At 40.5% G+C, this 12596-nt stretch overlaps 1 protein-coding gene across 4 annotated transcripts in view; it reads left to right on the top strand.

Moving 5' to 3' along the window:
* Positions 1–12596, top strand: part of LOC142489184 (adenine nucleotide translocase lysine N-methyltransferase-like) — a 60203-nt gene that overhangs the window by 27330 nt on the left and 20277 nt on the right. For 3 of the 4 annotated variants that reach the window (XM_075589548.1, XM_075589540.1, XM_075589532.1), the window contains exons 3-4: positions 3178–3282; positions 12289–12429. In XM_075589548.1, coding sequence (XP_075445663.1) covers positions 3178–3282; positions 12289–12429 — 246 coding nt within the window. The remainder of the gene's footprint in view (positions 1–3177; positions 3283–12288; positions 12430–12596) is intronic. The other variant, XM_075589558.1, reaches the window with a different exon arrangement.

Here is a 12596-nt window from a genome sequence, read left to right as displayed (position 1 = left end):
CAGGTCTGTAATTTCCCGGTTGTGATCTAGCTCCCTTTTTAAATATAGGCACCACATCTGCTTTACGCCAATCTTGTGGTACTGAGCCTGTGGAAATGGAGTCCTTGAATATTAAATATAATGGTTTGGCTATTACTAAGCTTAACTCCTTGAGAACTCTTGGATGTATGCCATCGGGGCCAGGTGCCTTATTAACTTTAATTTTTTCAAGTCGCAAAGGAACTTCTTCCTCAGTTAACCAATTGTTCATTAATATGGAGGTTTTGGCTTCCTCCTGCGGCACTACTATTGAACTTGATTCTTCCCTGGTAAACACAGAAGCAAAGAATTTGTTTAATACCTCAGCTTTTTCCTTATCTCCAATAATCTGCCTACCCATCTCACACTGAAAGGGTCCTATATTTTCTTTTCTCATTTTTTTGTTATTAAGGTACTTAAAGAATTTTTTAGGGATGACCTTACTTTCTATTGCAATCCTTTTTTCATTATCCATTTTTGCTAATTTGATTGCCCTTTTGCAATTTTTGTTACATTCCTTATAATTCTGATACGATGTCTCTGTCCCTTCTGACTTAAAGAATCTAAACGCCTTCCTCTTCTTGTCCATTTCCTCCCCTACCTGTTTATTTAGCCACATTGGTTTTGGCTTATTTCTTTTATACTTATTACCCAAGGGTATACACTGATAAGTGTGCTTATCTAACAATGTTTTAAAGACTGCCCATTTATCTTCTACATTTTCCCCTGCAAAAACATCATCCCATTGTATTACTACTAGATTAGACCTCAGTTTATTAAAATCTGCCTTTCCAAAGTTGAAGGTCTTTGTTTAACCAAAGTAATCTGTTTTTTGATCATTTATTTCAAATGAGACCATGTTATGATCACTGTTACCCAAATGTTCCAGGACTTGAATATTTGTTATTACTTGTTCATTGTTTGATATGACCAAATCCAGAACTGCCCCTCTCCTGGTTGGTTCCTCAATAATTTGGGTCATATAATTGTCTTTAAGCACCCCCAAAAACCTGTTCCCTTTTGTTGTAACGCTAATCTCATTGCCCCAGTCTATGTCTGGATAATTAAAATCCCCCATTATGTAAACATGACCCAGTTTTGATGCCTTCTCCATTTGCAAAAGTATTTTAGCTTCCTCAATCTCACAGATATGTGGTGGTTTATAGCATATTCCCACAAACATTTTCTTTATACTTTAACCTCCACTGCTAATTTCTATCCACAAAGTCTCTACATTTTCATCATTCCCTTCATAGACATCATCCCTTATAATAGGTTTTAGATCCGGTTTAACATATAAACATACGCCACCTCCTCTTCTATTTCGATCCTTCCGAAAAAGAGAATAACCCTTTAAATTAACTGTCCAGTCATGAGTTTCATCCCACCATGTTTCAGTAAAGCCTATGATATCATACTGCTCCCTTGCAGCTATTAATCAAGCTCCCCCATTTTATCTGTCAGGCTTCTTGCATTAGCAAGCATGCATTTCAGTTTTTTTTCAGCCTGTACTATTATCTTATCTGCTCCTTCCTTTCTGCGCCCACTTTGTTTAGTCTTTAGAAGTTTTCTAGTATTATCTGTATTTACTGTGGGTGTCTCACTTCTTGTCAAACTTGCACTTGCCCCCATTCTACCTCCATACCACCTTGTATCCTCATCTATTCCATTTAGTTCATTATCTGTTTCATTCCCCTCCCGCCTCCATCCTAGTTTAAAATCTCCTCCAGCCTTTTTAGCATTCTCCCCCCTAGCACAGAAGATCCCTCTTCATTGAGGTGCAATTTACATGAACCATAGCTGCCTCTTCCGCTCTTTAATGCAAAGACGCTACCAGGCACATTCTTTACAGGACAATAAAGCAAGAGGAAGAAGGTGGGAAGATAATTTCTGTCTATTATAGTTGCAGACAGTTCACAACCATAAGAGTTTCATTTTAAATGGCGCCTGATAATGTAAATATGCATAGATGCGGGGGAGTAACTTGGTGTTTTTGCACCCGGGGCAAGTTTCACCAACTGCGCCCCCCCAGCACACTGACAGACACTTAGGCACCCACACAGCACACCGACAGAGCAAACTGTAACTGACTAATTTACACACAAACACACACAGCATAGACACACTGAAGCACAGTGACATAGTTACAGTAAACACACAGAGCAAAGTGACACACAAATATTGTACACACAGCATACCTTCCCACAGCAGCACATAGTAACAACTCCCCCTGATGTCACAGAGAGCAGGGGCGACAGAGTTCTGCAGCTCTCTGCCTCAGTTCTGCCCCCAGCCTCTGTGGCCTGCTCCCTCTTCCCCCTCCCCCCCCCCCCCTCCTTATTGACCTGTGCTGTAGCTGCTCAGGGTGCCCGATCCTGCCTTAATATTGTGCTGTGACTGGCTGCAGCACTGACTGAAGTTAAGTCACCGCCAGGAGTGGGCCTGCCGGCAACCAGCTGTTAAGAGGCCCGGAGGAGGAAGGGGCCCTTACTTCTGTTGTCGGTCGGCTAGATGGCTGGACCAAATGTCCTGGCTCTCCCCTCCCTGTCCGCGGGCCCCCCAAGAGCGCGTGCCCCCGGGCTTTGTCCTGGCTGCCCGGGGTATAGCTACACCTCTGACCTTCATCCTATCACTAGATACAGACATCTTGTTTTATAGATTTTTTTTTTTGTGTATAATTTTTTTTTTTTAAGTATTTAATAAAAGTAATTTTTTTTAGGTTCATCATTATAAACAATCTTTTTCTGATCTTTTATACATATACTAGTATAAATTTTAACTCAGTGCACACCATGAATAGGTATCTTTGTGTTTGTTTGTTCTAATAGTATTACCTACCTATGGTTGTGAACCTCCCCCACCTGGAGATTTGAGCTGAACTACTATTGCCCACTACAGTGCACGGAGTCCTGAAGTCGGACGAGATTGGATAAATATTATTGCCCCCCATTCATTAGTTCTGACACTAAAGACATTATTATTGTTTTCGATATTGTAAGACCTAAAACATTTCAGTTGGACTTCCTTTTGTCAGTTGCTCTACGTATTTATGCAGTGTATAATTAAAATTAATTATAGGTTTTGAATTATATCTACCGGATGTAAATTCAACAAAGTATTTTATTTTCCACCCATTAATACATTAATTTGGTAATACAGGTGCCATTCGTGCCTTCCAGCAAGTCTCAGACGGCAAATGTAATGAAACTTTTGAAAGGCCGAAATGGGAGGCTGGTTGACCTTGGATCAGGAGATGGCAGATTGGTAAGACTAATAATACATTATACTTAACATTTCTCAGTAAAATATACCGGTGTAAATATTTGTCTCATAATTTACCATTTGTTCATGAGAACACACTCTGCAACCTACTGTACTGTACTCTGTATATGTACAGTATATGACACATACGTATAGAGTGTATGGAGGGGGTACTGTTCCACTTAAGACTGTCCATCCCTCAGCTATGGGTTCACAGGTTCCCAACAGCAGAGCAGATGAAAGGAGATGTCAGGATCTTAATGACTGCAATGGTGGACAAAGACTGCAACGGATGAGACTTCCAATTGTCTTGGTCTCCTTGCCATTGGATGCAGGTCAAGCTCTGTCGAGTACCGTGAGGAAGGTGATGATTTTAAGATGTCAAGGATATACAGGCATACCCCGCATTAACGTACGCAATGGGACCGGAGCATGTATGTAAAGCGAAAATGTACTTAAAGTGAAGCACTACCTGTTTTCCCACTTATAGATGCATGTACTGTACTGCAATCATCATATACGTGCAGAACTGATGTAATAAACGCATGTATAACAGGCTCTATAGTCTCCCCGCTTGCACACAGCTTCAGTACAGGCAGGGAGCCGGTATTGCTGTTCAGAACGTACTGACAGGCGCATGCGTGAACTGCCGTTTGACCATTGGGCGATATGTACTTACTCGCGAGTGTACTTAAAGTGAGTGTCCTTAAAGTGGGGTATGCCTGTACATCTTCTGTCACATTCTTTAAGCCATTTGACGACCAGCTAGGGACGACTGGTGCAGGATTGTGAGGACTGGAAGCTTCTAGTCATGTACTGGCATGAAGGCGACTATTCCAAAAAGGTCATCTAGCACTTGGATGACGCAGGAGTGCAATTCAGCAGTTGTAATTGCAACTGAGCAGTCCTCTTCATGGTCTGCTTTGCTCACTCAATATGGGGAGGGGATGGAAAAGATGCCGTAAACATAGTCGGTCTAACCTTTGGATGTGGTTTTCCAGCAGATATAGTGAGATCACCTTTACTGTGGATGAAATCAGCGAAGGAATACGATCGACTTTGAGACATGGAACATCAGAGACAAGACTAAAAGAGAACTTCCAGAACTCCATATTGCAGTTGCGTGGCAGCTTGCCTTGATTGCATTTTTCTGCCCTGAACATAATCATTATGTGTTTATGGGATTTATTAATTAATTTAATGTCTTCATGTCTATGCACCGTATATATTGTTTATTCAGATATATATATAAAAAAAAAAGTTATGTTTAATTATTTATTAATATTTTCTTAGGTGTATGTTTAAGTAGTGTGGTCCTCTATATATTGTGAGTATCTTTCATTCTTGTGTGTTTACAATATTAGACATGAACAAAGAGGAGGATCCAGGGCACTATGGATTTGTAGAAAATAAATTTATTCTAGGCACACACAACGTTTCGAGCTGTACAAAGCTCTTTCTCAAGTCACTTGAGAGAGCTTTGTACAGCTCGAAACGTTGTGTGTGCCTAGAATAAATGTATTTTCTACAAATCCGTAGTGCCCTGGATCCTCCTTTGTTCATATCTACTGAAATCACACCTGACAGGTTTTTTCCCTCAACCATGGAGCACCGGTACCTCTTAATCGCAAGTATATTGCTTTATTATATACATTCAGGTGTGCAGACATAACTCTTTATTGTATTACAATATTAGACATACACCACTATTACTATAGTACTTTATTTTGGGTTGTTGCACTGCAAAAACAAAATTAAGATGTCTGGCTTGCCCTGTATCCCATTATTTTGGACACACTAGCCTTCTAGTGGATATTATATCCTTATGTACTATTTTACATTCTCATTGGGACTTATGAGTTCCTCCTGTGTATATTATATCTTTATGTATACAGTTATGATCACTACCTTGAGTGCAACGAATAGGGGACTGCTGTGACCGTGTCACTTTCTCTGTGGTTTCCCATATATATTTCTCCCCTTGCACCAGGTTCACTTATACACATTATTTGATATTTAGGCTTGAGCGGTATCCCACCACCATCTTTTTGGGAATATATTTAAATCAATGTCTATAAATTAGAAAAGGGACAGAGGGTTGTGATAGAAATTTCAAAGGAATGAAGAACTGATAGTAAACAAAGTACACAAATGTATTTTAGCTAAAAGATGGCAAAGCAGACCAAATTCTCGCTGCACATGCATTTGAATAGAACTTGAATAACTTACTACTTCTTTGTATATTTGTGCCAGAATGGCATTATTTTTCAAATAGAAATGTAACAATTTGAATAGACGTCAATGACCACATAATCTTTGTACTTTCTGAAGATTGGGATCAAAGTGCCCCCTTCCAGTACCTGAAGGCGTTTTATAGCAGAAGACTGCTTAGTTAATATGGCCATTCATTTGTCCCCCCATGTATTATAACTTAACTCCTCTAATACCTTTAAAAAAAAAATACTTAAAATGCGTATTGTGGGATACTAAAGCGTGTTTCGAGACACTGACAAAATCTAAACATCTTGCAAAGGGTGAACCTTAACTGGATTAGGTTTATTTGCCACCAAACGGCAACCAAAACATTGGGGCCACTGCCCCTTTAAGGCAAATCACAAAATAATAAAATCAAATCCTATTCCCGTTGGGGAAACTAACTACACCAGCAGATTCCTAGCTAATGGCGCTGGCCAGCTAACATGGTTCCCAGCCCAAAACATATGAAACACTATTTAGGGAGCAATATAGAAAGTCTTATCTGATGTAGGGGGTTCCTATCCCAGGGTCTCTGTGTAGCTCCAACCGCAATCAGGAACACTGGTTCTAGGGAGCAATCTTTATCCTGGGTGTGATTCCCAGCTGGACCCCACAGGCCTGCTTCCTTCAGTCCTAGCTGGCTCTCCTGGCTGGGAGAAGTTTCACTTCCTCTCTCTGGAGGAAAGCAGTCTCTCGGTCTCTGACAGCTTCCTGTCTTTTATCTCTGCTCCATCAGGAGTTGATTGTGCACACCTCCCTGTTCAGATGTGCAATCCGACACCCGTGCAGTCTTTAGATGCCTGGGAAGGGAGTTTACCTCTTCACTCCCTTAAAACTCCCAAACAAACAAATGTTCTTTTTTTTAAAATAAGTTTTTGTTCTATTAGTAGGAAGAAACCATCAAATAAGCATCATGCTTAAACTAGTATATAATACTGAATATCACAGGTTCTATATTTCTAAGAACTTAGTTTAACAAAATGTTTGTAAATAGATATATTAGGCAATTATATATACTATGAACTGACCTGGAAATTTTAGACTGAAGCCCCCATTGACATTGAGGGGGGTTTTCAGTTGAAAACTACCAGAATGGCCATTTTGGAGCATATACAGCTGCGGCCGCCTTTATCCTAATGCGGCCATAGCCGCGTCGCTCTGACAAGACGCGGCCAGATGTGGTCTGTTTTTTTTTTTCGGAGCGGTTTTCGGTATGTTAGCGCTTGGATTTTTAGCGCTGTCTGCTATACTGCAATACCGTCTAAAAACACAGGTGGGTGTTTGCGAGCTATTGTCTTAAAAGTCTAATAGCAATTCAACCTACAGTACAGTACAGCTGTACATTCTCTGCAAGTCTGTGTGCGCACGCACTACTGTACTGTAATTGTAAAATGAAACGCATGGGCGTGTTACAGTATCACATTTTCGGCGCATACAGCGCTCTCCCTCTCGCCCCCGTGCACACACAACTCTAAAGTACTATTTACTATTACTATTTCAACTTAATATCTACTTCTTATCTACAGTACACATCTCCCACACAATTCCTTGGAATTTATGGCTTTCTGGCTTCAATCTTCCCGAACCTGTCATCACATTCCTGCGTGTATAACGTACAGAGCCTGGTGTCACATTTCTGCGCATGCGTGTATAACTTCACATTTATTTAGAAGTTCAAGTATGAAGAAAAACAATTGTGTGTGTTTTTTTTTGTTTCGTTTCGAGACAAGTGCCTGCATAAAAATTCATGATATTCTGATATTCAATCGGCACTGTAGCTTTTTAATGCGACACTAGTCATGCATATGCTTTATTTATGTGATTTTTATTTATTTGGGGGTGTGGGTGTGGGGATCAAAACATTACGATGACCTGTTGAAAATATTTCTTTGAACAACAGTACAGGTAATCCTTCATGCAGCGTTACCCCCCCCTCTCTGTCCCCCCCAGCCCCCCCTGCACACACACACAAGGCTCAAGGATTTGATTTCAACTTCTTATCGACATAGACCATTCATTTTCAAGTGATTGGCTTTGTGTTTTTAATCGTCCCGAGCCTGGTGTCACATCTCTGCGCCTGCGTGTAATTCAAGATCCAGCTCGTTAGACCGCATGCTGAATGGGTTAAGTGTCGATATCCCTCGGAACTCTATGCTGGTAAAGATAGATTTTCTTTTAGAGACCATGCTAAATATGGATCAACGGATGAAGAAGATGGATCAACGGATGGAGAAGATGGATCAACGGATGGAGAAGATGGATCAACGGATGGAGAAGATAGAGACTGACATAGCGGGGATACATCATTTGCTTGGAGTTCATACCCCTGTATCTCTGACGCAGGAGCAGGAGGGTGGCATGGATGGGATGAATGGGACCTTCAACCTTCCATCACCAAGCGCACCCCCTCCATCAGAAGAATATGTGTTCATGTATGCCGTTGACGAGGATGACATGACAACCCCGTCAAGACCACGCCAGGAGACAACACTGACAAGGCGACCAAGACAGGAGGAAAGCATCCTCCCAGACAACCTACCCTTGCCCTCCGCCACAAGCACACCCGCTCCCAGAAGCACACCCACTCCCAGAATCCCACCCACATACGCTTGCATTGAAACGGTGCCCGACATCATCTTGCGCGACCTGCTCCAGTTAGTCAGGGAGAAGTATAGGTTTGCAAGTGGTGGTGTAGCCCAGAAACATGCCATGTTCATTTTCAAGCACCACGTGCCCTACGTGGTGTACTGCGGATTGGCCCACAATGTAAACTACAAAGGGAATCGCGCCAAAAAGGCTCTTCCCGAAAATTTAAGAAAGACTATTGTGGAGGAATTGCGGCGCTATTTTACAATTAGCGATCATTTAATGAAAATCGTGAGAGACTCCATAAATGGCATTTTGCGGCATACAAGGCATCGTCCCTGGAAGGACGATCTGCTGGGGATCGAATTCGCTGCGTGATTGGATTGTATTCATACTGTCAATGTTTTTACTTACACCATACATCTGTAAATGTTTTCACTTGCTGTAACTGTACTTCAATAAAAAAAATGCTGCTTGTTTTAAAATGTATTCTTCAATGTTTTTACTTACAGTACACCATACACCTGTAAATGCAATACAATCACGATAAACTGCACTCACACTAATGAAATAAAGTATACAATGCTGGGTGCCAAGGACTAGAGAGGACCCAATCCCTCTCAAAATAATACAAAATACTGAATAGTCCAGTACTCCATATATAAAAAAAATCAGATCACTGGTATAGAACCAAAAAGGTAAGTTTTAATATATGCACAAATGAATCAAAAAAAGCATACAATACCACATATGGAAAACTACAATAACATAAAGGTAGTACCATATATGGGGTGTGTGGAGGAAAAAAGTGGAACAAAACTGGGGGGGGGGGCGCAACAACAAAAAGGTGGGTATACAGGGGAGTACAGGGGGGAAACGTTTCGGGGTGAGTGAGGAGCAGGCGCGTTCTGATTATTGTGCAAAGAACCTTGTGGTTTGATTTATTCTACCTACCTCTTATAACTTTTGAACGCCTAGTGCTGCATCCTGTTTATGATCTTTATGTTTAGATTTTGCATTTATCTTACTATGTTTATCTCTGTCTAGTATTGAACACTTAGATTAGTGGAGGATATATTTGTCATTACTTATTCATTTAGACTTACCAATTGTTGCTATCAGAATTAGTGGAGGGTTTATTCTTTTTCATTTGGGGCCTATTTGTGGTTTTGTGGGTTCTGGGATCAGGGAAGTACCCTTTTGGGACTGAGGGGAACGGGCCTGACGAAGGGTTAATCCCCGAAACGTTGCCCCCCTGTACTCCCCTGTATACCCACTTTTTTGTTGTTGCGCCCCCCCCCCCCTTTTTTTGCCCCCCACCCCCCTTGTTTTGTTCCACTTTTTTCCACCACACACCCCATGGTACTACCTTTATGTTATTGTAGTTTTCCATGTGTGTTATTGTATGCTTTTTTTATTCATTTGTGCATATATTAAAACTTACCTTTTTGGTTCTATACCAGTGATCTGATTTCTTTATATAGGGAGTGCTGGACTATTCAGTATTTTATACACCTGTAAATGTTTTCAGTTGCTGTACTTCAATAAAAAAAATGCTGCTTGTCTTAAATTGTATTCTTACAGTAAATGTTTTTACTTACAGTACACCATGAATGTTTTTTTACTTACTCCACCAATAAAAAAATGCTGCTTGTTTTAAATTGTAATTGTTTCATTGTGTCTCCTTGGGGGGGGGGGGGTGTTTAACTGGTACTGTCGAAGTGTGTGCAGGATTACTGTACAGTCGTTACTGTAGTAAACACAAGAATTTTGCGTTTCAATGAGGCATACTGTACTGTACTGTATACTTTAGGCATGCGCATTACATCAAAACAGTAATAAAACGCATTATTAGTATTATTATTAGAACACATACTGTAATACATGTACAGTATGTAAAAAGTATTGTATACTTTATGAAAATCAATAAAAATGGCACTGATGCAGAATCAGTAGTGTGCAAGCATCGTTACAAAAAGCGATATCCCTCCATTTGCCGTTCTCAGCGTGATGACAAAGTTTCTTTTCTTTTTCTTTTCACCAATTGTTCAGTATCTACTGTAGAAGTTGCTCAGTCAATGATATTGCATTTTGGCGAATTGGGACTAAAAGAACTAAATAACCATAAGCAAAGCGATTGATTACAGGAGAATCGCTTTACTGTGCATTGATGTTGATATGGTAAAAAAAAGAATTACATACGGCAGCTGTACCCACCATAGACGTTGCCATTCGGTTGGCGCCGAGCCACTGCCAGTCCCGTAGTCTTGATTATACACGTAGTTGACAGGCGACAGCGGGCCTGCTACACCTTTAGTTGACAGCTGGAAATCGTTTTGGTACATGCAAGCTTGCTGGTATCTGTACGTGAAATCCTGCTCAGGCTGCAGGTATCCAGGCAGGGACAGATAGCAAGGGTTGCCGGTCAGCAGGCTTTCACTGACAGTCGGACCGTTATTGGAAGCCGGTGCTGGCGCTGGCGCATTGCTTGCCTGGGACTGACGATTCTTAGTTGGTTTTACCATGACCTTTCGCCTTTTGAACTCTCCATGATCAAAGATACTGGAAAAATCAGGGGCAACACACCAATATCCTCCTCCTGTAACTCCGGGTGTAAAAGTCATAATTTTCAATAAAATATTGATAAATTTGACCAACTGTGGCCATCTTATCATCTGCTGAACTAATTACTGACCATATTAAATAAGCGTACGTTATGTCGGGTTTTTCGAACACGGACTGCAGTGGTGTACTCATCTGTGGACCTTTCTGGACAATGGAATAGAACACCAGACACTTTGCATTAAGTTTTTAATATGAAACGCCTAAATAGATACATTGTTGTAACTTCTTCAGTACCAAGGTCAATTCACAAAGGACCACTGTGGTATTTTTTAAACACATGCAAGTCGACACATTACTGAAGCGCATGCGCATACAGTACGTTAGAATTCATTACAATTCATGAATATCTGCCACCTGGCGGATTCGCGAAGAATTTCAACCAATTAAATCCGAACCATTCTCATTAAACAGATCAAGCGCGGGTGTCGCCGGCATGATTGCGACATGAATGTCGCATAAACGCCTCATGAACGCGGCGAAGTGCGTGCCATTCAGAAAAAGTCACCGGAAAATATCCGAGAAGTGTTAAAATAAAAGCGGCCGCGGCTGTAGGATTACCCGCATACACATGCACGGTGACAAAATTGTGAAATAATTAATCACCAAAAATAATGGGTATCCCAGTGGAAGAGTACAAAATAGCAGCCTACCATCTGCAAATCATGAACACTCCGTTATCGTGGTTGCGTGCTCCGCGTCACTTCTGGGAGCAGGGAAGTTCTTTTTCCAGGACTCAGTCTATAATCTGAATCTCTACGCAATCTGACGTGGCCCTACGCATTTCACTGCCAAATCAACTTCCTCATGGGCTCAGTCTAACGTTTTCCTTCACTCTCTTAAATACCCAATGGCAATGTTGATGTGTCTGACATCAATCACTAATGCAATTGTCGTTTTGTTACAAAAGAACGAAAAACATATGCAAACTGTTACAGCAGGCTGAGAGGTGAACAGAGGAGCCGGGCACACCCTCATGTGCCTTTTTTAAGAATATCAATTGTGAACGGTCATCTCCTATTTTAACCTTATGTCAGTTACCTTCAAAACATAGTGTGCCATAAGAAGGGGTTCTTTTGTGCTTGATTTCTACAGATTCATATACATACAGTGTTTATATATTTATTTATTTCACTAATTATTCACATGTAAATAATTGTGGTGTCACAGTAGCGCTTTACATTTTTCTGTGTTTTCATAGTTCTAGGTCTCCTTCTTTTGTGTATAATACACCGTTCTGAACTTAATAGATGCCACCACAGTCTAGTCCCTTTCTGTAAAAGTCTCTGTAATTTGATAAAAGTCTCTGAATAATAATAATAAATATTCCACAGGTGTTTTTGGTTTTTAATTATTACTGAATACAGTACATTTCATCTGTAGTGTTAGTATTATTATAAACAATTTAGCCCATACAGTAGAAACCATTTCATGTAATAGGTAATTTTTGGTTAAGCATCTCCTTCTAAATATTGTAGGCCAGGAGAATAGTTTTCTGGGTGATTGTTTAGATTTATGACCCCTGATTATATATTTTTTTCCCAGGTCTTTGCTGCAGTGTCAATGGGACTTCAGAGCAGAGGATATGAGTTGAATCCCATCTTGGTAACTTATGCTAAAACACAAGCCTGGTGGAGAGGTATTTCTCAAAACCAAGCAACCTTCGTCAGGCAGGACATTTGGACAGTATGTATTTATTGTGTGTATAAGCCTCCTTCTTTACCTCTACTTACTTAAACTACTAGTAAATATTCTACATACTAAAGTCAGTGTTGGTTATGTCTTTACACCCAAATACATATGTAAATATGACTTGTATCCATCATGTATTTCTCATAATTTCAATGTCAATT

The sequence above is a fragment of the Ascaphus truei genome, chromosome 1 (assembly GCF_040206685.1).
Source record: "Ascaphus truei isolate aAscTru1 chromosome 1, aAscTru1.hap1, whole genome shotgun sequence".
Lineage (NCBI taxonomy): Eukaryota > Metazoa > Chordata > Amphibia > Anura > Ascaphidae > Ascaphus > Ascaphus truei.
This window is presented reverse-complemented; position numbering and strand designations above follow the sequence as displayed.